Here is a 23,874-nt window from a genome sequence, read left to right on the forward strand (position 1 = left end):
CAGATTAGCTCAATAGAATTAAGCTCACAATCGTATGGTGATAATCGGTGAACAAAAACGGATACAAGCCATTTTATCAACAACATATTTCTGATTTTTTTGTTTACACTGTCGTGCAAGATTTAGTAACTCGGGCCTAACCATAGACTTGTCATACCCAATTTCTTTCCTATCTAGTCATTCACTTATTTGTTCTTTTTGCCTACTATGGTAGGAAGCATTATCTAAAATGATTATTAGGTATTCAATTTTTGTCAGTAGAAATGAAAACCAGGTTTCAAATTTCTCAGCATCCATGTCCTCGTAATAATCTCCCAATTTTTTGGATTTAAAAACTGAGTGTCCGCTAGAAAGAAAACCGTGATCACTACCAGTATGTATTATTATTAGACGTCGGCCCTTACCTGATGGTGCTATTAGACCTGTAGAGAGACCTTTGAAGGAATGCTTGTCGACTGATTTTAATATTTAAATCATGCTTAACTTTTTTTACAGAATGACATTCGTTTAACCCTTGAGTAATTGGGTACATGCAAATTACATGAACAGTCGGGTGGGGTCTGTGAGGCCCAATTTTTCTTTTACACAGAACATTAGAAAAAATTAAAATAATACTATTTGGTATATGTACAATCTATTTTTATTTCATTTTTAATACATCTTAACCATTTTAAACCCAATGATAAAATAAACAATATCTTTAAGAAAATGCAAAAAAAAGTTAACGAAAACGTACCTACTTCTCTTAAACGTACATTTAATAACAAAATTCTAATCCTAATTTCAATTTTCATTGCAGTCTTCGCAAATCGGTTTAACATGCTCTAATCATAAGCACTTTTGATATTTGACACAAAAATATCGTGTTTTACGATTTGGACAATAGGCGCAACGACCTCATGTATTTGGACGCGGAGGCGCTGAATCTGCATGTACTCCGCTTAATTTTTGGGCAATGTTTCTGATATCCTGTTGTAAATGCGGGTCTCTTGCTCTGGTTAGCATGTTCTCTCTTTTTAAGGCTTAGCCAATTGATTTCAGAAACAATCTTCCTTCCGAAATTATGTCGTTTTCATTTGCAATACATTTATGTATGACGTGTGAGTTTATGCCTGCAATGTTTAGTAAATTATAAAAGATGACCATTGGCCATCTTTGGGTATTTCTGCCTACGTTATAAGCCGCACATTTTTAATCGACTGAGTCAACGCCCGATTTTGTAATGTTATAAAAAGTAATAATATTGGGCTTACAGGCATCCCCAGAATCTTCATCAATAGACTCATTATAGTAAAAAGATGATAACAGCGTCACGACTTTTTTTCTGTAGGATATACTACACCAAAGTAATGGATTTTAAAAATGCAAACATAGACGAGTACTGTGGTCTGCTGGGATCAAGAAATTCCTTTGGAATATCCCTTTTATTTTTTTGAATTTTTCTAACAATTGTAATTTTGTGCTGCTCCAGCATGCGTTTTACAATGCCATTACTTGTAAACCAATTATTCATGATTATATTTCTAGACGATCAAAATATAGGCTCACATATTTTTTCCACTAAATCGGTGGTTTTAGTGCTAACGCGATATGGCCCTGGAAGCTGAGCTCCAACGTATATTGCCATATTTACCGTGTTAAAATATTTGGCATCCACTAAGGAAAATACTCTTATGTCATATTTGGCTGGCTTATTCAGGATGTACATGCGGAATCCGCAACGTCCACGGAATGCAAAAAGCATCTCGTCTAATGTTAAGTAAGATCCAGAAACGTAATTAAGTTTGCATTTTTGATTAAATTGGTCAAAAACTTTTCTTATTATGGTTATTCTTTCTTCTCTAGTATTTATGTCATCAAAACATAAGCAATATAGCAAGAATACAAATCGCCTATAAGCCATAGTAGCTCGAAATACCTCTTTGCCTGTTCCATGAGTAGCCCAAAATGTTTGCAATTTCTGCGGCTTGTTTTGAAAACCCCAGCTAGGTATAATAGACCAATTAACGGCTTTATTTCCACAGTATCTGTAGGTCTCACTTCATTCGGATCTTCATGATTGTTTCTTAGTTTAGAAATAAATATGTTTGTGTTCTCTACAATGGTTTCGAGAATATTATCATCAATAAAACATTTCCAACACTCTAAAGATCAATGCTTGAGCATTTCCTTTTGAAGCTAGTAAGTATGAAATTAAATTAGAACTTCTTGTCCAAACATTTTGTGGAGGCGCATGTTTTCTCCAGGATACCCCATCTTGCGCATAATAAAAGAGAAGCCGGTTGTGTGTATTTGTTTCAAAATATTTTAAAGTTGCAGGTTCTTTCTCCAATTCTTTCTCCAATTATGTTCCCAATTCTTGCTCCCATTCTTCTGTTGTGTCTCTGTTGTGACACTTTCTTTACACCTGCCTGATTCTGAATCGCGTTCCAAATCAATATTTTCTTCTACAGCATCATTGCTGTAGAGCTGTTGTAATCTTTTAATTAATTTCAGAGAAGGATCCATCACTGAAATCTGAAATACAAGAGAAAAAATTAAAGGCTGGAACATTACTATATTTACATATAACCATAGGAATTAAAATACTTACTGTATGTCAGTTATACTTACAAAAAATAGGAAAATAAATTTACTTGTCGAACTCACAAAAGTTACTCGAATAGTCGGGTAGATTATGACAGACCAAAAGTGCAAATAACTAGCAAACTATTATAAACTAATGCAAACCCCGTTGTTCACTATTGTTCGACATGTGGACGGAAAAGTACTGACGAACGCAGCGCACTCCGACATAAAATAAGCAGTGAGGCATTAGAAATAAATTGTCACTGGTCTCACAGGCCCCACCTGACTAGTCAAGCGTTAACCAAGTATCAACTAAATAATAGACTTTTTGTCTTTCATTATGATTTTGACGAACAGTTTTAAGGTAATTACGACAACATTTAAAACAACCTCACTTTTTTCCAACAAACTGCCTTGTCAACAACGTTTAATATATTTCAAATACATTAAATGAAGTGTGGCAGTAGAAACCCTCGTTGGTTTTGGGTAAAGTGGCATCATTGTCGATTTCCGCATTATCCTTAGAAATCAGTGAAGGAGAATCAATGATCTCCTGATGCCACCCAATATGTAGCTTCGTCGATTTTTAATAATTTTTAAACTGTTTTTCCTTGTGTCGTGTTATGTTATTGTATCATTTAATGTTTATGACATTCTCCATATATATCCAACAATATAGCTCAAATTTGACGAAATGCCCCTGAAGCTGCTCTAGGAGCGAAAGTACTTGGGCAAGATTTAATAATTAAACTGTGCTCGATATCTGTGTCTTTTATTTGATTAAAATTCAAATATAAAATAATCTATAAAATAAACACACAAACATATACATAACACTCCGATATATAATTTAGAAATAAGAAACACACATATTATAAAAATAAATAACAAAGTATCCCTGTTTGTCGATGTAATACGCCAGTGTCGAAACCTCAACTAATAAGTCACGAAAAATTGAACCTTTTCTGTTCTTTCGTTTTGAACATTTACAATAAATTATATGCGTATTTTCGAAGGAACAGTAATTTTAGAGGCTGAGTGGCAGCTTTAAAGGTTCAGTTCAATGTCTTACAAAGTGGAATATATAACTCTCTAACCAAAATAAAGAAATTTTAAGAAATGTATACAAAATAATTTTTTCCGCTGTGGTATATTGTAGTTCAATACTAAAAATGAGTCACTTTCTATTATTTTCAGATCGTACGATAGCAGTTTAATACTAATTACTATTTGAATGGGAATTAACCACAATTTTGATTTGAAATAGATTCATTATGTCGTTTCACTTTTTACTTAGGAAATCGTTCTCAAAATATAAATTAAAGTAATTATTTTTTGGTACTGGAAATCTAAATGTCAAAATAAACATATCTTCAACCAAAATTTTGGTCAATTCTCATTAAAGATAGTAAATAATATTTTTTTGAAATTAAGAACTACAACTGATAATTTTTAAAATTATTTTATTATTAGTACGCCTAGAAAGCCTATGGAAACTAATATTATGTAAAAGGGAATATATATTAAAGATTTGATTTCACGTATAGTGCGTCTGTATATCCGCTTATACGTATTTCACCCTAAAAGGGACCTTCAGAACGTCTATTCACAGACGCTCTGAAAATAAATCTTTCCTGTCTTGAGAAGCAATTTTAACATTGCTTTGTATGGACGCAAATAGCGACATCTGATAATAAATCCGTAAACTAATTTTTCGAAACCAATTTCAGATTTCTGCTTTAATCTGTGTCTTCTTAGAATTGCAAGGCAAACCAGACGTTGATAAAGATGTTATTAATTATTAAATATAATTTTACTTCGGTATACTCTTTATGAGTACTAGAAACCAATTCGCTAAGGATTTTTGCTTAGTTGAGGAGATATGTTGTGGAATGCAATTTTAGATTCCCCATGTCTCTAATAACATCTTTATCAACGTCTCTAATAACATCTTTATCAACGTCTGTTTTGCCTTGCAATTCTTAGAAGGCACAGATTAAAGCGGAATTCTTGAATTCGGTTTCGAAAAATTAGTTTACGGATTTAATATTATGTAGTATCCTTCGATAATATTCTTGGTATAACCGTATAACATACATATTTGGCATAAGGGAGACTAATTTTCACGTCTACTGTCGTAATGGCTTTTGACATCTATCCATCATCAACTTTCAGAAATTTACAAAGTTGGCCAAATAAACTAGTAAATTCATGTATACTGTAGCAAATCAAGGTAAATAATGACCACTATTAGTGGTAAAATAATCTAAGCCTACAAAGATTTTAATTATGGTATAGACATTGCCGAATCGTCGAATCGAATCGCCAAATTGTAGTCAAATTACAGAAAAAATAACTGTACGTCTTGGATTATTCTACTCGTAAATGCTGTCTTCGTTTAATGATGGATAATACAATGCATAAACAGATTTAGACATCACCAGGTTTATAACAATTGAGAGACTGTGCTGAATGATTCAAGTAGATCAGATGCAGGAAAATCTAGCCCCCAATAAAATCATAATGACAAGTACCAACGGGATAAAGACCAAAAGGAAGACCCAGACATAGATATATGGAGCAAGTAGAACAAAACCTAAAAACCTTAAAAATCACCAACTGGAAGCGTAAAATCCATAATAGATCGGACTGGCGGAATATCTTAGAACAAGCCAAGACCAACAAAGTGCTATCGGGCTACTGATAATGATAAAAATTGTTTTACAAAAACAGCATTATAAACAGTTGTCACTTTTTAAGATTAGTGTACCTAAATATTATAAATTACGGGTAATGCTTAAGTAACTTAACCCTGTTTATGTTTCACGTTTTAGGTATCAGTCAGAAGAACTTCTTTTTTTGGATTTTCTAGTACACATAGATGTGGAGGTGCTGTGTTGAATGAAAACTGGATGGCGACAGCCGGACATTGTGTTGATGAGTGAGTTTGTATTACATACGATAAACGTAATTTTTTCCTCAAACTCTTTCAGCACTCCACTCGTTAAAACTTTAGTTAAATCTTTGTCCATTAATTTTCCCCTCTTTACTTTCTCCTGTTCTACTTGTTTTCCTTTCCACCTCAGCTTTATCTTCATATCCACTATCACTGGTAGGTGTACAGACCTCACATAGACTAACTACACACTCACATTTTATTACAGTTGGTAACCTGTTTTAACTGTCTCTTCTACATAACACAAAATCTGTCTGACTTTCTCTTCACTCGCTATTTAAGGTACTAGTCTTAAGTATTCATAAAGAACATATTAATTACAGCCAAATCACATGCCAATGAAAATTCAATTATATTACTGTCTTCATTATTTCTTATTCTTATTAACAAACCTCCATAAACTCTTTTGATTCCCGCTTTTTCTATTCCAATATGTCCATTCAGGTGACTTACAATAAAACAGTTTACGTCTACACGAATCTCGAGCATATTGCAACGAAGGGCGCTCCAAAATTCTTTCTTTTTCTGTTCCTCACACCCTACCTGTATGTCATAGGTTCATAATGACGTTCACGCTGGAATCGCCTGTATTCAGTTGGACCATTATTACTCTATCACTTCTTTTGGTTACCCTTACTATGTTCCTTCCATTCGTTGTTCAAAATAACACCCACTAATTAAATAACCAATATAACCTCCTAATAATATTTTTGTCTTTAAAATTGTAAGAGAATTTTTTATTTATATTTTCAGCTTACTTACATCACAAATCCGTATAAGAGTAGGAGAATACGACTTTTCGAATATTCAAGAGCAGCTTCCATACGTCGAACGGGGAGTTTCACAGAAAATAGTTCATCCGAAATACAACTACTTCACTTACGAGTACGATCTTGCCTTAGTTCAAGTAGATAAACCATTGGAGTTTCTGCCACACATTTCGCCTATTTGTTTACCTGCCTCTAATGATTTACTTATAGGGGAAAACGCCACTGTAACTGGATGGGGTAGGCTTAGTGAAGGAGGTACTTTACCTTCAGTTTTGCAAGAGGTATATAATATTTAATTTATTTCATAATGTTACCACTACTACGTAGTTTAAGAGTATAAGCTACATTGGATCGATAATGAATTCTAGATTCTGTTAAAAAGTTAAATTAAAGTGTCAAATAAATATTAAAAAGTGTGAAGGCTATGCCTATTTTTAATAATAATAGTTTGAATTTTTTGTAATAACCAGAAGAATTCCTGTATTTATAATTTAAACTCTTTTCTTTTCTTTGGAAAATGAACCTTAATATGTAGAGTCTAAATATATGTCGGGATCGACATATATTTATCCCGGCACCGACAAAATTTTTAATTTCTAATTTAACTTAGCTGCCACCGTGCTTCGGAGGGCACCTAAAGCCGTCGGTCCCGGCTACAAAAGTAGTCGTTATGTCATGTTAGCGGCGCTTGCATGACCTGAAAACCTCAACATTAGACCTTAGCCAGAAGGTTACACAAACTTGTCTTTTTTAAATATATGTCAAGGCGAAAGTACTTGGGTAAATTATTGTTTTCCGAAATCAACTTGTTAATGTAGTACAATGCAAATGACTTGTAAAACTGGTACGGGAAGAGATTCCCACAGGCAAAAGACCACTCGGACGTCCCAGAATGCGATGGAGAGATAACATCCAAGCAGATCTCCGGAAAATGAACATTCCATTTGACCCTAGGTTGATGGAAGACCGAACAAATTGGAAAAAAGTTGTACAGTCAGCCAAGACCCACCCAGGGTTGTAGCGCTACATGATGATGATGATGATGATGATGCAAATGACGTGTCGTTTAATCTACTTATTGCAGATTCCTGAATTGTCCATTTTTTCATCTAATTTTATGTTAGCATGTTTTTTGGCATCATAAACCTGGATAGATCTTTGTCTGTCTGGCTCTGTCGTTCTATTTAGAAATCTCTCGTGCCCTTCTACTCCAATGTCTGACGGTAATAGTTTACTATCTCGTTCTTTGTCTTTCTTTCTTTCGTTTTCCTTTATTGGATTTGAAACATTTTCTTTGTTGTTTTGGTATCTTCTTGACTTTGGACATGTCCCAGCATGACAGTCTCTGACTTTTTACAAATCGTACAACATCATACCCTTTATTTAATTCATCAATCTGGTACTTTTATCTGATGCTCCAAGTTAAATTAAAGTGTCAAAGAGTTAAGAAATATTAAAAAGTGTGAAGGCTATGCGAATAGTTTGATTTTTTTTTGTAATAACCAGAAGAATTCCTGTATTTATAATTTAAACTCTTTTTCTTTCTTTGGAAAATGAACCTTAATATGTAGAGTTAAAATATATATCGGGATCGACACATACTTTTCTCTCTCCTCTCTTTCTCTTACACCGGGCCATATACTTTTTTCGTTATCTTTTCCTCGAATATCTTGAGTTGCTCTTGAAGTTTTTTTGTCGTTACCCAGGTCTTACATTTATAGGTTACCATGGATTTAATAAATTTTTGGTTGAACAATAACTCATTTAAAGAATTGAAAGACGAAGGACTACCAGCCGAGGGCTAGAATAAAAAACAGATTAAACACTACCTTATATTTAATGCTAAGATTAAATAGCAAATTGTGATATCGCTCCGAAAACACTGTGCTATGGGATATTTCACTACTTTTCACTGAAGCTATTTTCACTATTACATATAATTACAATTAGAATTGTTTAGCCAAATGTCGTTTTCATGTTTAAAGCGAATTACTGGCAACACTGCTGGTTTAAATAAATGAACTGTTTATGTGAAAATTATAACTCCGGTTTTAGGAAACACTGATTACTATAAATGATTGGCTTGATAATATTTATGAATAGTAATGCAATGCGGGCTACTAAGGTACAAATATAATATATTAATAAGCAAAGCGAGTATTTTGCAAGCGAGCGAATTCAGCTTACGTGATTTGCGACCGACTTTGGTAATAGCTTTTGCTCAACTGACGATAATAATATTTAAATTATGTAGGCAGATAGCGGAGGGTTCTTACCCCAAGAAGTACCGTTAAATATCTTTCTTTATTACTTTTAAGAATTGCAATATCAGCATGGTTGAAAATTTATATCGCGTGGACTGGAATTTCACCAAATGTTCTGTACATAGTAATTTTGGTTTCTTTGTCTTATAATTTTGCATAGTATGTACGATTCCCACTGACAATATGTGCATTAATTTCGCTAATGTGTAAAGGCATCGACACGTTCAATGGTATAGTCTGCTGCGATATTATTTACATTGTTAGGTGTCCTTTTGACTCTCGCATATTTGATTTTTGTTTCACTTATTTTAAGCCGTCATTTTCTTGTGTCAGGATTAATTCTTCATATAAGCTGCTGATTTTACATGGATTTGTCTAGTTCGAATTTCTAGGATCTTCCAAACGATCGACCAGATTCTTTTCCAAGTACCTATGGAGCTTCACTCAATTATTTATGTATCCTTCTGCTCTAACTGGCTCTTCTTACATTCCATACTGCTTTAATTACTTTAATATATTTCAATATATACTAATGTTCCTTTTTTCTATGACGTTCTCCACTCTTTTTCCTCATTAAAGTTTCTCTTTTTTAAAATGAGATTTAAAATGAAATTTAAAATTTTAACATCTTTATCAACGTCTGGCTATGCCTTGCAATTTTTAGAAGGCTCCAGATTAAAGCAGAAATCTGAATTTGTTTCGAAACTATCTTACCGATTTCTCTTTTTTCTTATTTTCGGACAGCATTTTTGAAGTCATTCTATCTTCGTTACTGCTATCTTTCTTTCTGTATTAGTACTGTTTTTTTTACTTTTCTGTACCATATATTATGATTTCTTGCAGCAATATTTTATATATCTCTTTATATCTCACAGATAGGATTCGGTTGTTTAACTGATGTCCTTGCATGTCGAGCCTTGGTTTAATGTTCTTCTGTTGATGCCTTTTGGTTATTGTAAACTCCACATACTCGTTCCTAGTTTTTCTTTTTATTATTGCATTGGCGTTTAAAATCTGCTATTTTCTCTTCTGTTGTTAGTAGACTATTATTCTCGCCCGCAAGGCTTAGTTGAAGACGTAATATAAGTGCTTAGTATGTATATTTTAAGTCATCATCACCTCTTCCTCATGTTTCCAACCCCGTATATCATGCGCCACTCTCTCCAAGTTTTTAAGTTTGCGTATTACTTACCAAAGTTCTGAAGCTCATACTGAGCCCTACCTTAAGTTCACTTCCTCACATATTACATTCACATATCCTTATTTCTTATCTTTTTTGTAGCAGTTGTAATATTTTCATGATGCCGAAGCTAATGTTTCTTCTATATTTTTTTCTAGATTGAGCATGTTGGCTCCAATACTACAATATTTTGTTTTATTATTACTTATATTTTCACCTTTTTGCCTCTTTTTAGTCTCTGTTTACAGTCTTAATGATTTATTTTTGTTTTGGTTTGCAATAGGTGACAGATACTTTACTATTTCATTGCAGCATTCAATATTGTTCACTTTACAATCCACAAACATTCCAGCTATGAAAGCTTTAAATAGCACGGCTTTCAATAAACTAAGAAGTTAAAAAATTACTAAAAAATTGTCCATTTTTATTTAGTCCTAAATCGAGTTATAATGTTTGCTGCTATGCTACAAGTCACTGCTCAATTCTAGTGTTAACTAATAAGCAGTTAATCTAGATGTCAAAACCTGCATTTAAGTAAAATTCTAATGAGTATATACTTATAATGTTTTATTTTTAGGTTCAAGTTCCTATAGTAAGTAACGATAGATGCAAAAGTATGTTTTTAAGAGCCGGTAGACATGAATTCATTCCTGATATTTTTCTCTGTGCGGGATATGAAGGAGGAGGACAAGATTCATGTCAAGGAGATTCAGGTGGACCTTTGCAGGTAAAAGAAATAACAATACTCAGTAATAATAATAACAAAATGAAAACCAATATGTATGTCTTCATCACTAATAGTCGCCGACTAGATGAATAAAAGAGGGATTTAAGATTGATCTTGAGCTATTTTCTTGTGGCATCTTAAAGTAATAACTATTTTAATGGGAATAAGCGGCAATTGAAGTTTAAAATAAATTTATTGACCTCTCAATTTCCACTTCGGAAATCGTTCTGAAAATACAAACATTAAAATTAAACAAATTTTGTTTTTTGTTACTTGGTGAAAAATTCTTCTAATAATTTAATTTTATCTGACTCATTTACATTGACAATTAAGACATGTAGTATACATTTTAAATTAGACGACTTTAAAATGATGTTGTCAATATTGCTGAGTTGCGTTCCTGGGACGACTTTATTGTAAGATAGTTCATTCGATTACATGAAATCAACTTTAACTTGGGAATATACGACAGAAAAAAATCATAGCATATTAATATTTTAATGTAGTATCCGTAGTAGTAGTAGTAGTAGTAGTAGTAGTAGTAGTAGTAGTAGTAGTAGTAGTAGTAACAAAGCACCTGGCAAAGATGGAATAACTGCAGAACTGATAAAGAATGGTGGACATGCGCTATGGAGGCGTATTCATAAACTAATCGACCGCATATGGACACTAGAAGTCATCCCAGAAAATTGGAAAGTAGGAATCATACTTCCTATGTACAAAGGAGGAGACAAACGACTCTGCAAAAATTATAGTGGCATAACAGTTTTAAATGTCGTCTACAAGATATTATCAGGAATTATATACATCCGCCTGTAATCGTTTTCGGAGGAGATTATTAATGAATACCAATGTGGCTTCAGACCAAAGAGGTCAACTATAGACCAAATACATATGTTAAGAGGTATACATGAAAAATGTGTTGAATATAACATACCTATTTACAACTTGTATATCGATTTTAAACAGGCGTTTGATGAAGTAGATCGACAAAAAATGTTAAAGCAACTATTTATGTTAGGGATACCCAATAAGTTGGTTAAACTTATTAAACTGGTTAAAATAAGTTGGTGAGAATAGACGGAGATATGACGCAGGCCTTTGATATTGAAAATGGAGTTAGACAAGATGATGCCTTATCAACAACACTTTTAAATCTAACTTTAGAAGCTGTTGTTAGAAAACTGGATATGAACGGCTGTATTAATATGCGGATGATGATGCCATAATAAGCCGCAACAAAATGGTATTAAGCGAAAAAGTTATAGAACTGAAACGAGAAGCTGCTACGTTTGGTCTATAAATGTGCTATAAATGAAAGCAGAACAAAATATATGGAGTGCACAAAATCGAATGAACATGAGAATCTGAAGGTAGACAACCATACCTATTACCTACAAATATGCCTCCACTTTTCCCTACATAGGCTCAATAATAAATGACAACAACAACATTAGTCAAGAAATACAAGCACTGATTCTTAGCGGTAATAAGTGCTTTTATGCATACAAAGACTTAATGAAAAGTAAGTTACTGAATCGTGAGTCTAAGCTTAGAATCTACAAAACAGTAATTCGACCAGTGATCACATATGGATGTGAAACATGGACCCTCTTAACCACTAATGAAAATTAACTGAGAATATTTGAGCGCAAAATACTAAGGAAGATATTTGGACCAACCCAAGGCAGCGATGGTTCGTGGAGAATTAAAATGAACCACGAGCTGGATGAACTAATGCAGAGCGCAGACATTGTTAGATTTGTAAAGTCACAAAGACTAAACTGGCTTGGTCATCTAGAAAGAATGCCAGATAATCGAGCTATAAAAGTAGTCCAGAGATGGAAGCCCAAAGGAAACAGAACAAGAGGAAGGCCTCGTAAAAGATGGATAGACGACTTAGAGAGGGATCTTAAAACTATGAACATCAGGCAGTGGCGAAGGAAAGTATCCGACAGGGCAGAATGGAAGAACATTGTTAAGCAGGCCAAGACTCACAAAGAATTGTAGCGCCATTAGAAGAAGAAGAAGATCCGGAGTAGTAGTAATTCGAAAAGTAACCCATGATTTTTCAAAATAATTGCCATTTTCTACATAGTCAAAATTAAGCCATTTTTGCATATTGTCCGTAGTATATTATAGTCATAATTAGAAATTGAAATATTTAAACCGAGCCGAGATTTTGCGAGCCAAATATAAAATTTCATTAAAATTATAAAATAGAAAGTTTTGCTATAATCTTACTTACTTACATGTTCCCCTGATCCAATTAAAAACATTGCAGATGTTTGATAAAAGTTTGCAGATTTTCATTATGAAAATTTTGGTACCAAACTTTCCCGGTAGTCAGACAGTTATGGATTTATTAAAAACTAAAGCATTTTTTGCGCTTTTGCATTCGCCTAATATGACAGACAGAACACCTATGTAGAAAAATACTAGTATAGGGTTATAAAACTAAAAATAATTGAGAGAGTATTAACGAAAAAATTATACTCTCAAAAAACTTCTCTCATAAACTCTCATAAAATTAGTTTCAGGCAAATATGAATTAGAGATACATAAATATACTATTGATATATTATTTATTTATGTTTATATTTATTTATATATTATATATAGACAACAAGAAAATATAAAAATTGATATTACATTAGGAATTATGCAAAAAATTAAACTCGGGGAGGGAGATTCAAAAATTATTTTATTTAAATATTTCCCTAAATGTAAGATTAAAAAAATATACTACTGTATAAAAAACCTAGTTACAATGTACCTAAGAAGAAATATCTCATACAAATTTTAAACTAATATATTGATTTATTAATCATTAAAATTAATAAATTAATAAATTTTAACTTTTTTTCAAATTTTTTTAGGTAAAAGGAAAAGACGGAAAGTACTTTTTGGCGGGAATCATTTCTTGGGGCATAGGATGTGCGGAAGCCAATCTACCAGGAGTATGTACTAGGATATCAAAATTTGTACCATGGATACTTAAAATTGTGACTTAATGTTAGTCGGTATTTAGTAAAAAAAAGTTCCTTAAAAAAATTCTCAAATACAGGAAATAAATGTTTAAAATTTGAAACTACATTTGGTTAATATTTAATAAATTCTTCTACGTGTAGGGTATAAAGTAAATGTAAAATATTTCACTAATGAAAACTCACACATCTCGCTAAATACTAGTACTAAAAATATTGTTATTATAAGATCATAAATAGTGATTTAGTGATCTTCCATAAAATGCTTATTTTTTCAGACCTGTCTAATGTAAATAGTTTGTTCTAAGTACTATTTTTTTTATCTTAAATTTTACATTGGCTCGTTAGATGTTATTTGAAAATTATTCATTTTGGTTTACTTATAACATTATACAGACACAAAAGAGACATGAAAACAGATAGGTAGATTCAAAACATAAAATTGACAAAGAAAATATTAAAAATTGTCCACTACTGGCTTCCCAAGTACCCACTTAAAAGTTATTTAAAAAATATGGTAAAGCAGATAATGTTAGCTAACGCATTTCTGATTCCGGGCCTAGGGCGTCAATAACTTTTAATTAACCACTAAAATAGGTGTGTGGACAAAATAATTGCTTGTTGGCAGGTCTTGTGATGTTCTAGGAGGAACATCTGAGATATAGGTATTAAAGAACAGATATGAAAGGCTTGAACACTGGGAGAAGCCGTTTTATAGTTTCTGAACGTACTTGTTTTTCTATTTACAAGTACCTGGAAAAGGCAGTCACTCATCATTTTATTTACCAATTTGATAAAACTGTAACAAGGTACCAATTCGTTGAACAAAAAGTAGGCCTTTTTTTCAAATTGGATCACAAGCACATCGATAAATGCAACCGCCGTTTTAAGATTTTGTTTTAAGACGTTTTTTATGTATGATATTAGAGCAAATACCTGGTTAAAGCAGCTTCTTTTCGGCATAAATCATATTTCTTCTAGAACAATATCGTTCTGTACTAGTTTATAACAGCCCCATGTAGATTATTTTGCAAAAGATCTTGTAACATACATACAACAGGTTAATTGGTCTATAGCAGCGATTCTCAAACTTTTTTACACGTACCACTTATATAAATTCTGGGTCAATCGCGTACCACATATTAAAAAAGTAGATCATGAAATGTTACAACAAAATAAAACTTACTGTCTAACCCAGTCCAAAAATTCAGTGAGAAGGATGGTTCTGCATAGCTACAACAAGTGAATCGATATCAGGATTAATTGTGCTTAGTTTCATTCGTAATTTTGGATCAAGATTAAGCCGACTGCGAAATTTATTTTTCACTTGTAGCATAACAAAAAATCCAGTTTCACACTGGTAGATGGTCGTAAAAGGAAGTAAAAATAACAATGCTTTTTTTGATAAGGCTGGATATCCATTTTTATTATTTAGCTAGAATTCGGCGAATTCTAATTTCGAAAACTCTATTTTCAAACCCTTATCACAAGATAAAACTCTTTTTCATCCTGTTTTAATGTTTCAGGAATGCGATCCAAAATAAATGGTTGTCGTATCCAAAGAAACTGAGCATAGTCTTAGTCAAAATATACTTTAAAACTATCAATTAGCATTTTACAATGCTGTTTTATGTTAAGAATAAGATCATCTCTAATCTTCATTTCATACTCAACCACCAAATTTTCTAAATTGGTAAACGACTGCAAGTCTTTTTTTTGAAACACTATTTTTAAAAGCATTTATTTTGTCGTTTACAGAAAATCGATTATGTGATTTACCTTGTAAGCTTAAGTTTAGGTCATTTAATCGATTAAATATGTCTGTTAAGTAAGCTAGTGTTGTGAGCCACAATTCATGTAGTAACCGATCACGCAGTTCAAAATTGGTTTCCAATAAAAATACATGTACTTCAGAACGCAGCTCGAATAACCTGTTCAACATTTTTCCTTTTGATAACTATCTTACCTCTGTGTGTAGCAAAATATGATCACCTCCCATTGTAGAGCATAGTTTTGAAAATAAACGCGAGTTTAAGGCTCGAGATTTTATGAAATTGACTATCTGAACGGCTTCATAGAGAACATGTTTAAATTCATCTGGCATTCGCTTTGCTACCAAAACTTCTCTGTGGACACTACAATGGATAAAAGTACAATTTTCTGCAACCAATTTTACTTTGGCAGTTACACCTTCGTATTTTCCTGTCATGACTCGGGCACCATCCGAACAGAGACCAACGCATTGTTTTCAGTCTGGTCCATTTTCCACAAAAAATCATCGATTTTCTTAAATATTTCATCAGCAGTAGTTCGTTCTGTTAACGCCTCACAAAATAAGTACTCTTCTTCAATTTTGGTTTGAAATATATATCGCACATAAACCATGAGCTGAGCATAGTTTGTTATATCTGTGCTCTCATCAAGTTGTATTGCAAAGAAATACTATTTTTTATCCGGTTTAAAAGTTTTTCTTTAAATGAGATTATTTAGTCTTCATTTAATGAGATTATTTTAATCCTACGACGTACGGTATCATTGGATCATGGTATAATACTAAGCTGTTTACCATATCTTGTGTGGTAGGCAGAACTAGTTCTTAACCGATGGTATGTGCTTTTCCACACTTCGCAATTCTTAAACTCACGAGGAAGGATGTCTTTACTGCTTTTCAGTTGCTGATGGTGCAATTTGACATTAATTTTATTGTGCCTTTCATCTCCGTTAACTTCCGAACGAAGTAATCCCTAGGTTTATTTTCCAACACTGAATGTTTTGTATTGAAGTGGCGTTTTAATAGCGAAGGTTTTATACACTGGTTAGAAAGAATTACACATTGGGGCCTTGGCTCATCATTTATATTCGTGAATGTATATCCCATTTTAATAAATTCAGGATCATATTTCCTAACCACCACTTTTAGTTTTTTCAAAGAATTTTTTTGTCATCACCCTGTATAGGCTCCGACTCTTATGTGGAGCTTGATGGACCGGGATTTTCAGATGTTCTGTTGTCTCTTTTAAGGCGCTTATCCATTTTTTATATGCAAAAATTAGCACGAGTCAGTAACAGCCAATTACTCGTTTTGACAAAACCAACCACAACGACTGACGGCCACGAGGAAACTGATGACGCGAATGGACCTGAATCAAGGGGGTGACAATTTGCCGTGATTCCAGTGTTGACAACAATGAATAAGACATTAGGCGCTTGTGATTTCAAACTCACAGCGTTGCCATGCACAACGTAAAAAATAACATTTGTTAGTAAATTATATTAAAATTCTTCGTTTCCTCTAGTTTATAGAGTACCACCTTTAAGTGCTTTGCGTACCACCAGTGGTACGCGTACCACTGTTTAAGTACGGCTAGTCCTAGCCTTTTTACAAAGTTTGGGAAACTTTTGTAAAGTTCAATGAAATAGTATCGTAAAGCTCGAGGAGCCATCTTTTCACCTTGGGGCCTAGGTTTGTTACATATTCAGGGTAGATTTTGTCGGTCCTTGCTACTATTCGGCATTTTATGACTTGTGATTTTATGACTATATATATACATATATATATATATATATATATATATATATATATATATATATATATATATATATATATATATATATTTATATATATATAAGGGAAAGTAGCCTAATTTCGGATACCATTTACAATTAGTGTCATATTTTTCACCTAATAACACATTTTAAACTTTTATCTACTCAAGAGTACTTGCAGAGTAATATAGAAACTAATTTTATTATCATAGACAATTTATTGAAAATCTTTTTTACAAAAAATATTGTTCAATAAAATTAGTGCTTTTGTATGTCAAAAATTTTAGGGCTCCTAATTTCGGATACCCTATCCGAAATTAAGACACCATTTTGTTCATCATAAGAATAGTTACACATCTTGACAAAAGTCGCAAATATAGGTTTTCTTCTTATCAGCATTGGCGCACATCTCATGACACCACTTGAAGCACTTTATACACCTTATCCACTTCTCACCGTGTGTATCTTCGGAATATAAACTGTCACAAAACATACATTCTGTGTCTCCATCTTCATCGTCTACATCCATATCAGAATCATCATCCAAAATAAGGTTATCACCAGGATGTGAAGTGTCACTACTACTCGATTCAATTTTATTCTTTTGCTTTTTTTGGCGTGGAGTTTTTTTTCTGTTGACTTGATTTAATTCGTTGCTTATTTTTGGTTTCTTTTCTTTCAAAGACTTTTTTCTTTCTTGTTTGGCTACACTTCGTTCAAGTTCATCTTTATAAGGTGTACTAGTTATTATCCACCTAGAACCTTTTCGAGGATTTTTTTGTTTGTTTGTTTGTGAGGTATAACTGCAAGAAGGCAGTGGACTAATATCCTCAGCTCTTATCATAGTTGCCGTAGTTTCAGTTGCATTTCCATTGGATGATTTATTTGTTAAGTTATGTTTTGGAGGTGTTCTTTCGATAATGCTTTGTGGTTCTGGTCTTGACTGACCTCTTGTTGGTAATACTTCCCCATGATTTTGATTTATGGGTGGTGGTGTTCTTTCTCTTTGTCTCTCCATTATAAAATCGTGATCAGAAAAGTTATTTTTATTAAAAGGATATATTCCAGATTTGCGAAAACCATTCGCGGAAATTTCTGCAGTAGCACTTTTCAAATATGCCGGGCACATAAGCTTACAAATTTGATACGAGTTTATGGTGCGTCCAGGATTTTGCCTTAACCACATCTCAATTTGTTGCGAATAATATGTTTTAAATGGTGACATAAAAGACAAATCTAGAGGTTGTAGTTTGTGTGAACTGTGCGGCGGGATACACAAAATTGTAACGAAATTTGCACGTCCTGCTTCTATCACATCTATATTTCTTGTGTGGCTGTAGTGACCATCAAGAATAAGCAGCACTGGGTCTTCACGGGATGGTTTCACGTGAGCTACGAAATGCTGTAGCCATTGGGAAAAAATGTGCTGCTGAATCCAACCTGATGGATGGCAAGCTGCAATAGAGCCAGGCGGCGATCCATCTAATAATTCCACTTTCATGTTCTTTCTTGGAAACACGAATAATGGAGGGACAAACCCACCAGCAGCATTCATACAAAATACAACAGTAACTAATGCGCCTCTTTCAGTCGCGGTAACAGATCCAACCTGTTTTTTTCCTTTTAATGTTATAACACGAGTATTCTTGGACTGAACCGTTGTTATGCCGCTTTCATCAACGTTATAAACTCTTGCGGGGTTGAAGTTAACTTTTTCCATTGACGTTTCTAAAAGATCATAGAATCTGCTGACATTTTCTGGGGTAAATCCCTTAATTCGGGCTTTCGAGATTCCTTGTGGTTTTCTAAGGGACAAAACTGCGTTTCGCCTCATAAATCCCCTTAACCATTTTTTACCGGCAGATTCGGCATGGGCAAATGGATGACGAAGACCATTTCGTAAAGCTATTTGATATGCAAGTCTCTTGATATCAGCGGTCCCAATTCCGTAAAATCGCCGGTCCATTTCTAGGCAATACGAGACTAAATCTGCTTCCATTTCTGCAGAAATTACTGGTCTTCTTCCAATTTTAACAGCAACCAACTGCTCCGGAGTTTTATTTTCTTGCTTAACATAATCTTCCAGAGTTGATTTCGGAACAGCAAATAACTTCGAGGCTTTAAGATACCCCATTTCCTTTCCCCTGACGGCACGGATAGCACGTATCATTCGGTCTGGATCCCATTGTTTATGTTTTTTACTTGTTTTTGGCATTTTCTTCTGAAAAGAAACAAAAGTTTTTATGCTAACATGATCATCAATTTAAGGTTCCTAATTTTGGATATCCGAAATTATGGGACTTGTACTATCCGAAATTAGGAATTTTTTATTTTTAAGGTTAGGGCTCTCTAATTTATATGTGATTAAAATCTGCTTTAAATTAGTAGCAAAATCAAATAAAACAGGTTTCTAGCTTACCCCTGCCAAAAGATCAAACTTCAAACAGGAATAAAAACACGAAAAAATAGGCTTTGAAATACGACCGAAAAAAAACTGCACAATAACGTTTGGTGGTTTCGGCACTGCCATCTAACGGGGAGCAGCTCTACTACCTAAACAATTTAAGATAATGTTCTCTGTGGTATTCAGCGTGACATACGTATAGGTTTCTGTTCGCAAATAAAGAAACTTTTTTAGATACACCGCTATCCGAAATTAAGACACTATCCGAAATTAGGCTACTTTCCTCTATATATATATATATATATATATATATATATATATATATATATATATATATATATATATATATATATATATATATATATAAATTTGATAACTGGATTTGAGAGGCATTTTAGCTGACTAATAATACTATCTGGGCTGAAAGTATTATTCTAGATTAAGTTTGTTTCTGTGTTTTTGTTTACGCATTGTTTAAAGCCTTTAGTAATTACTCCCTTATCTCCAAAGCTTTGTTTTGTTCACTCTGGTTATGTACTCGTTCACTTTCTGGTGTCCAACATGGGAGTTGAAAAAAGGCCATTTGGCCACTTTATAATTGCTATGCTTACCACCATTATATTTTCCACTTTTACAGCCAGAATTGACATGTCTTCGAGAAAATGTGAGTTTACTAATGCCAAATTCTTAGTATCGTATCTACAGTAGGTTGCAATCCCATATTGTGCATGGTTTATGGGTGCTGTTAGAGTATAGCCAGATATTTGTCATCGCTTTTTTATTTGACTGTCTTTTGTTGCGTGTATTTCTTGAACTGTAACAATATCCATGTTATTTTTCGATATTGATTTGGTGGACTTTAATTGTCGGTCCAATTATTACATGGTTCTGAGAAGAACTTTTGATTTGTTGTGGAATCTAGTTCTAGGTTGATGATCTGGAGATCTAAAATTCTAATTCTAATAATAAAAAGATTCTAAAATAAGAAATTAATGAAACTTTAAGAAACGGCAGTCTTATTTCATTTTGTTAAGAATCAATATATTCTTTCCTGGTTCTGTATATGCTACCGCTGTTTAAATGTCTCACTCCAAAATATTAAAACTTTTATGCCAATTTTTGTAAACCTTGTGTTAATAATGTGACTTATTCTACAAATATAAAAACTTGTAAAATCTGTTCACCTATTATAAATAGGCTTATTATAGTTTAATTAGTTAATTATCAATAAGTATTTAATGGTTGTTGTATAATTGTAAAGTATGTATATGTTGTATAAAAAACCAAAATATCTGTACATTTCTTATTATTTTATATTATTTATGTTACAAACAAAATTTTTAACGATTGTCACAAGTTGTGTCTAAGGGAAAATAATTTAGATATACACATTGTTTTCCAGAACATGAAAGGCAAAAGCTGTATAACAATAATCAAAAGATAAGATTCCAAACAATTTTTACAATTGAGAAGTCTAAAATATTGCTAACAAAGATGAAGCAATAGAGAAAATCTAGAAAATGACTATACTTTTTATATTATTTCAGAAGTAAATCTACTTTAGAGGGAAAATCATTTAAAAAGTATAAAATTGAAAATTATAACAAAATTGATCTGATCTGCTTTGCTGCAAATTGTTCTCTTTAACTAATATACAGGGTGGTCCTTAAGTAATTGTACAAAACGAAACAGTAGATTCTACACTTTAAAATATTGCGATTTAAGCCAAATTGCTTTAATAAAATGTTGATATTAAGAAAGATACAGGGTGTTAAAGTGCAAATTTAAAATTTTATTTTTGGCTATAACTTTCATGTTTGTAAAGATTTATGCATAAAAATTTACAACTAGGTACTTTTGAATATGAGAAATTATAATTTTATGCACACTTTGATGTAGCTGATAGAGGGCGCTACATATGCCACATATGTGGCATAAATTTGCACTTAACTTTTTTGATCTTTGAGTTACGTATATTTGTGACAAAAAATATTAAAGATACATTATTACAAATCAGCTGCATAATTCTGATTTAAGGCAATTACTCCAGGCAACGAAGGAAAAATAGACAAAAACATTAATAAATCTAAATATTGGTATAAAATACCTTTAACTAAAGTTAATAGTTAACGAAATATTAAATAAAATAAATATATCAGCAGGATACTTAATAATAGGATTTGACAAAAACAGAATAGTGGGATTTTACATCAAACACTTTACGTTTTATGTTAAATTAAAGCGTTATTAAAGTCATTATCAAAACATTTTGTATACAAACCAAATTAAGAAATAGTTAAACTAAATAACATAACTTTTTGTCAAAGTAAGTGTTCGATATGTCCACCATTTTTTTTAATTCATTTGTCAATATATTCCATAAAAGATTGTCTCATATTAAATAGCATCATTGGTTCAAAAGAAACTGCTGCAGTATTTATTTCTTTCCATAGTTCGTTGCGAATGTTTATGGGATTCTTATAGACACGTTGTTTTAATATGCTCCATACACCAAAATCAAGCGGATTAAATTCTGAGCTACTGGTGGCTATAATGTATAATGGATGAATATATTCTTTTGGATATATATCCAAACCTTATGGTATATTATGGAACTACATCTTATTTGTCGCAGAGGTTAAATAGTGTATTAAACTGTGATGTATCTTATTCACTGGTTACTTATATAAACACGGAATAACCTATCGATGACATTATTTATTTATAGGATTACGTTACAGCTTATGAGGAACTATAATTACATCTCGAACTAATGGTGATTAACTAACGAACTAATATTATACTGAACTAAATTGCCTGTGTGTTTACTATATCTATAACAATATCGGTTATTAGGCCAACGATGATGTTTTTGTAAAAATGCTGAGTCTTTAAGGTTAGATTTGTAGCAAAAGTATTACGAAATAAGACACATATGTGTTATTCAATACCTGTGCTTCAGTTTCTAATTGTCCTAATAACAATGGCTAAACAATTTACGTAATAAATAATAAGTATTCTTTTGGGATTTTTTATAAATTAAATAATTATATTAATATCTCACCACATTCCCAAGGAATATGACTGCCACGACCAATTCAACGTTCAGAACAGTTATATTTAAGTATGTTCTCACTGCCTTCTCTCTAGAATGTGGTGGTGTACCATCTTACATAAACCACATATTTTGGGTTTTCAGCATTTTACAATAGTGAAAAAGTAATACAACGCCAGTAGGTATAGAAACTTAAGAAGCGATAGAAAAGGGAAATTGTAAACATGATGACGGCCAACATCTGAATACGTACACGGCACCTAAAGAAGAAGATGAAGAATATTTTCTTCAATAAGACATTTAGCAGCCATAACAAAATTATATATTACTTACATTACTACTTCTTGAAAAAGTAATGTATCTTTAATATTTTTTAACACGAAGAGAGCTAACTTAAAGAGCAAAAAAGTTAAGCGCAAATCTATGTAGCCTCATGTAGTCTCACACATGTAGCATATGTGGCTCCCTCTATCAGTTACAATAAAGTTTGTATACAATTATAATTTATCCTACTTTAAAGCATCCAATTATAAATTTTTGTCTAAAAATATTTACAAACGTAAAAGTTATAGCGAAAAATAAAATTTTAAATTTCCACTTTAACACTCTGTATCTTTCGTAATATCAACATTTTATTAAAGCAATATGGCTTAAATCGTAATATTTTAAAGTGTAAATCTATGGTTTCCGTTTGTACAATTACTTAAGGACCACTTTGCGTAGGTATAGTTGGTCAATCTATTTGTCTGGGTAATTAAATGTGTTGGTATTTTATTAATTTTATATACGTACCAAGGACCAAAGACCCCAGATCGTGTCAGACCGAATAAAATGCTAAGTTTTACCCAAGGTAAAACCTTGGGTAGAAACTTTTCTGTGTTCTTCTTCTTGATATGTCTATCCATTATAAATGTTAGCGATCGTCATGGAAATTTTTATCTTATCTGCAGCAGCGCGGAAAAGCTGTGCGGAAAAGCTTTTCTGTATAAGTGAGACTATTTTTCTTATTTTATATTATTTTGACTTATAGTATGCAAGATAAGTACAACTACATGTATAAAATAACATGTATTTAACGAGTATGAGTGTAAAGTAAATATTAACACCGAGGAAGTCAGTAAAGTACTAGGCCAGTTTAAAAACGGACAGTCTTTAAGACGACATAAAATACCCAATGACTATTGAAATATGGTAGAGTGGCGTTAGTGAGTAAAATCATAAAATTATTCAAAAGATCCTTGAACATAATAGAATCCCAAATAGCTGGAGGTTAACTACAGCCAATATCTAAGAAAGAAGAAAAGCAGAATTTTTTAATTATAAAAGTATTAATCTTTTAAATAAAATTGAAAAATTCACCACCAAAATGATAAATAACAAAAAAAAAATAAGCTCACAACATTAGCAGAAGAACAAG

The 23,874-nt window shown here is 32.5% G+C and overlaps 1 protein-coding gene across 2 annotated transcripts in view; it reads left to right on the plus strand.

The window, feature by feature from the left end:
* Nucleotides 1-16,974, plus strand: part of Sb (serine proteinase stubble) — a 357,923-nt gene extending 340,949 nt beyond the window's left edge. For both annotated transcript variants that reach the window (XM_072526859.1, XM_072526861.1), the window contains exons 10-13: nucleotides 5,403-5,509; nucleotides 6,278-6,575; nucleotides 10,316-10,465; nucleotides 13,345-16,974. In XM_072526859.1, coding sequence (XP_072382960.1) covers nucleotides 5,403-5,509; nucleotides 6,278-6,575; nucleotides 10,316-10,465; nucleotides 13,345-13,479 — 690 coding nt within the window. In that variant the 3' untranslated portion in view covers nucleotides 13,480-16,974. The remainder of the gene's footprint in view (nucleotides 1-5,402; nucleotides 5,510-6,277; nucleotides 6,576-10,315; nucleotides 10,466-13,344) is intronic.
* The last annotated feature ends 6,900 nt before the right edge of the window (nucleotides 16,975-23,874 follow it).

Source organism: Diabrotica undecimpunctata, chromosome 3 (genome assembly GCF_040954645.1).
Source record: "Diabrotica undecimpunctata isolate CICGRU chromosome 3, icDiaUnde3, whole genome shotgun sequence".
NCBI classification, from domain to species: Eukaryota; Metazoa; Arthropoda; class Insecta; order Coleoptera; family Chrysomelidae; genus Diabrotica; species Diabrotica undecimpunctata.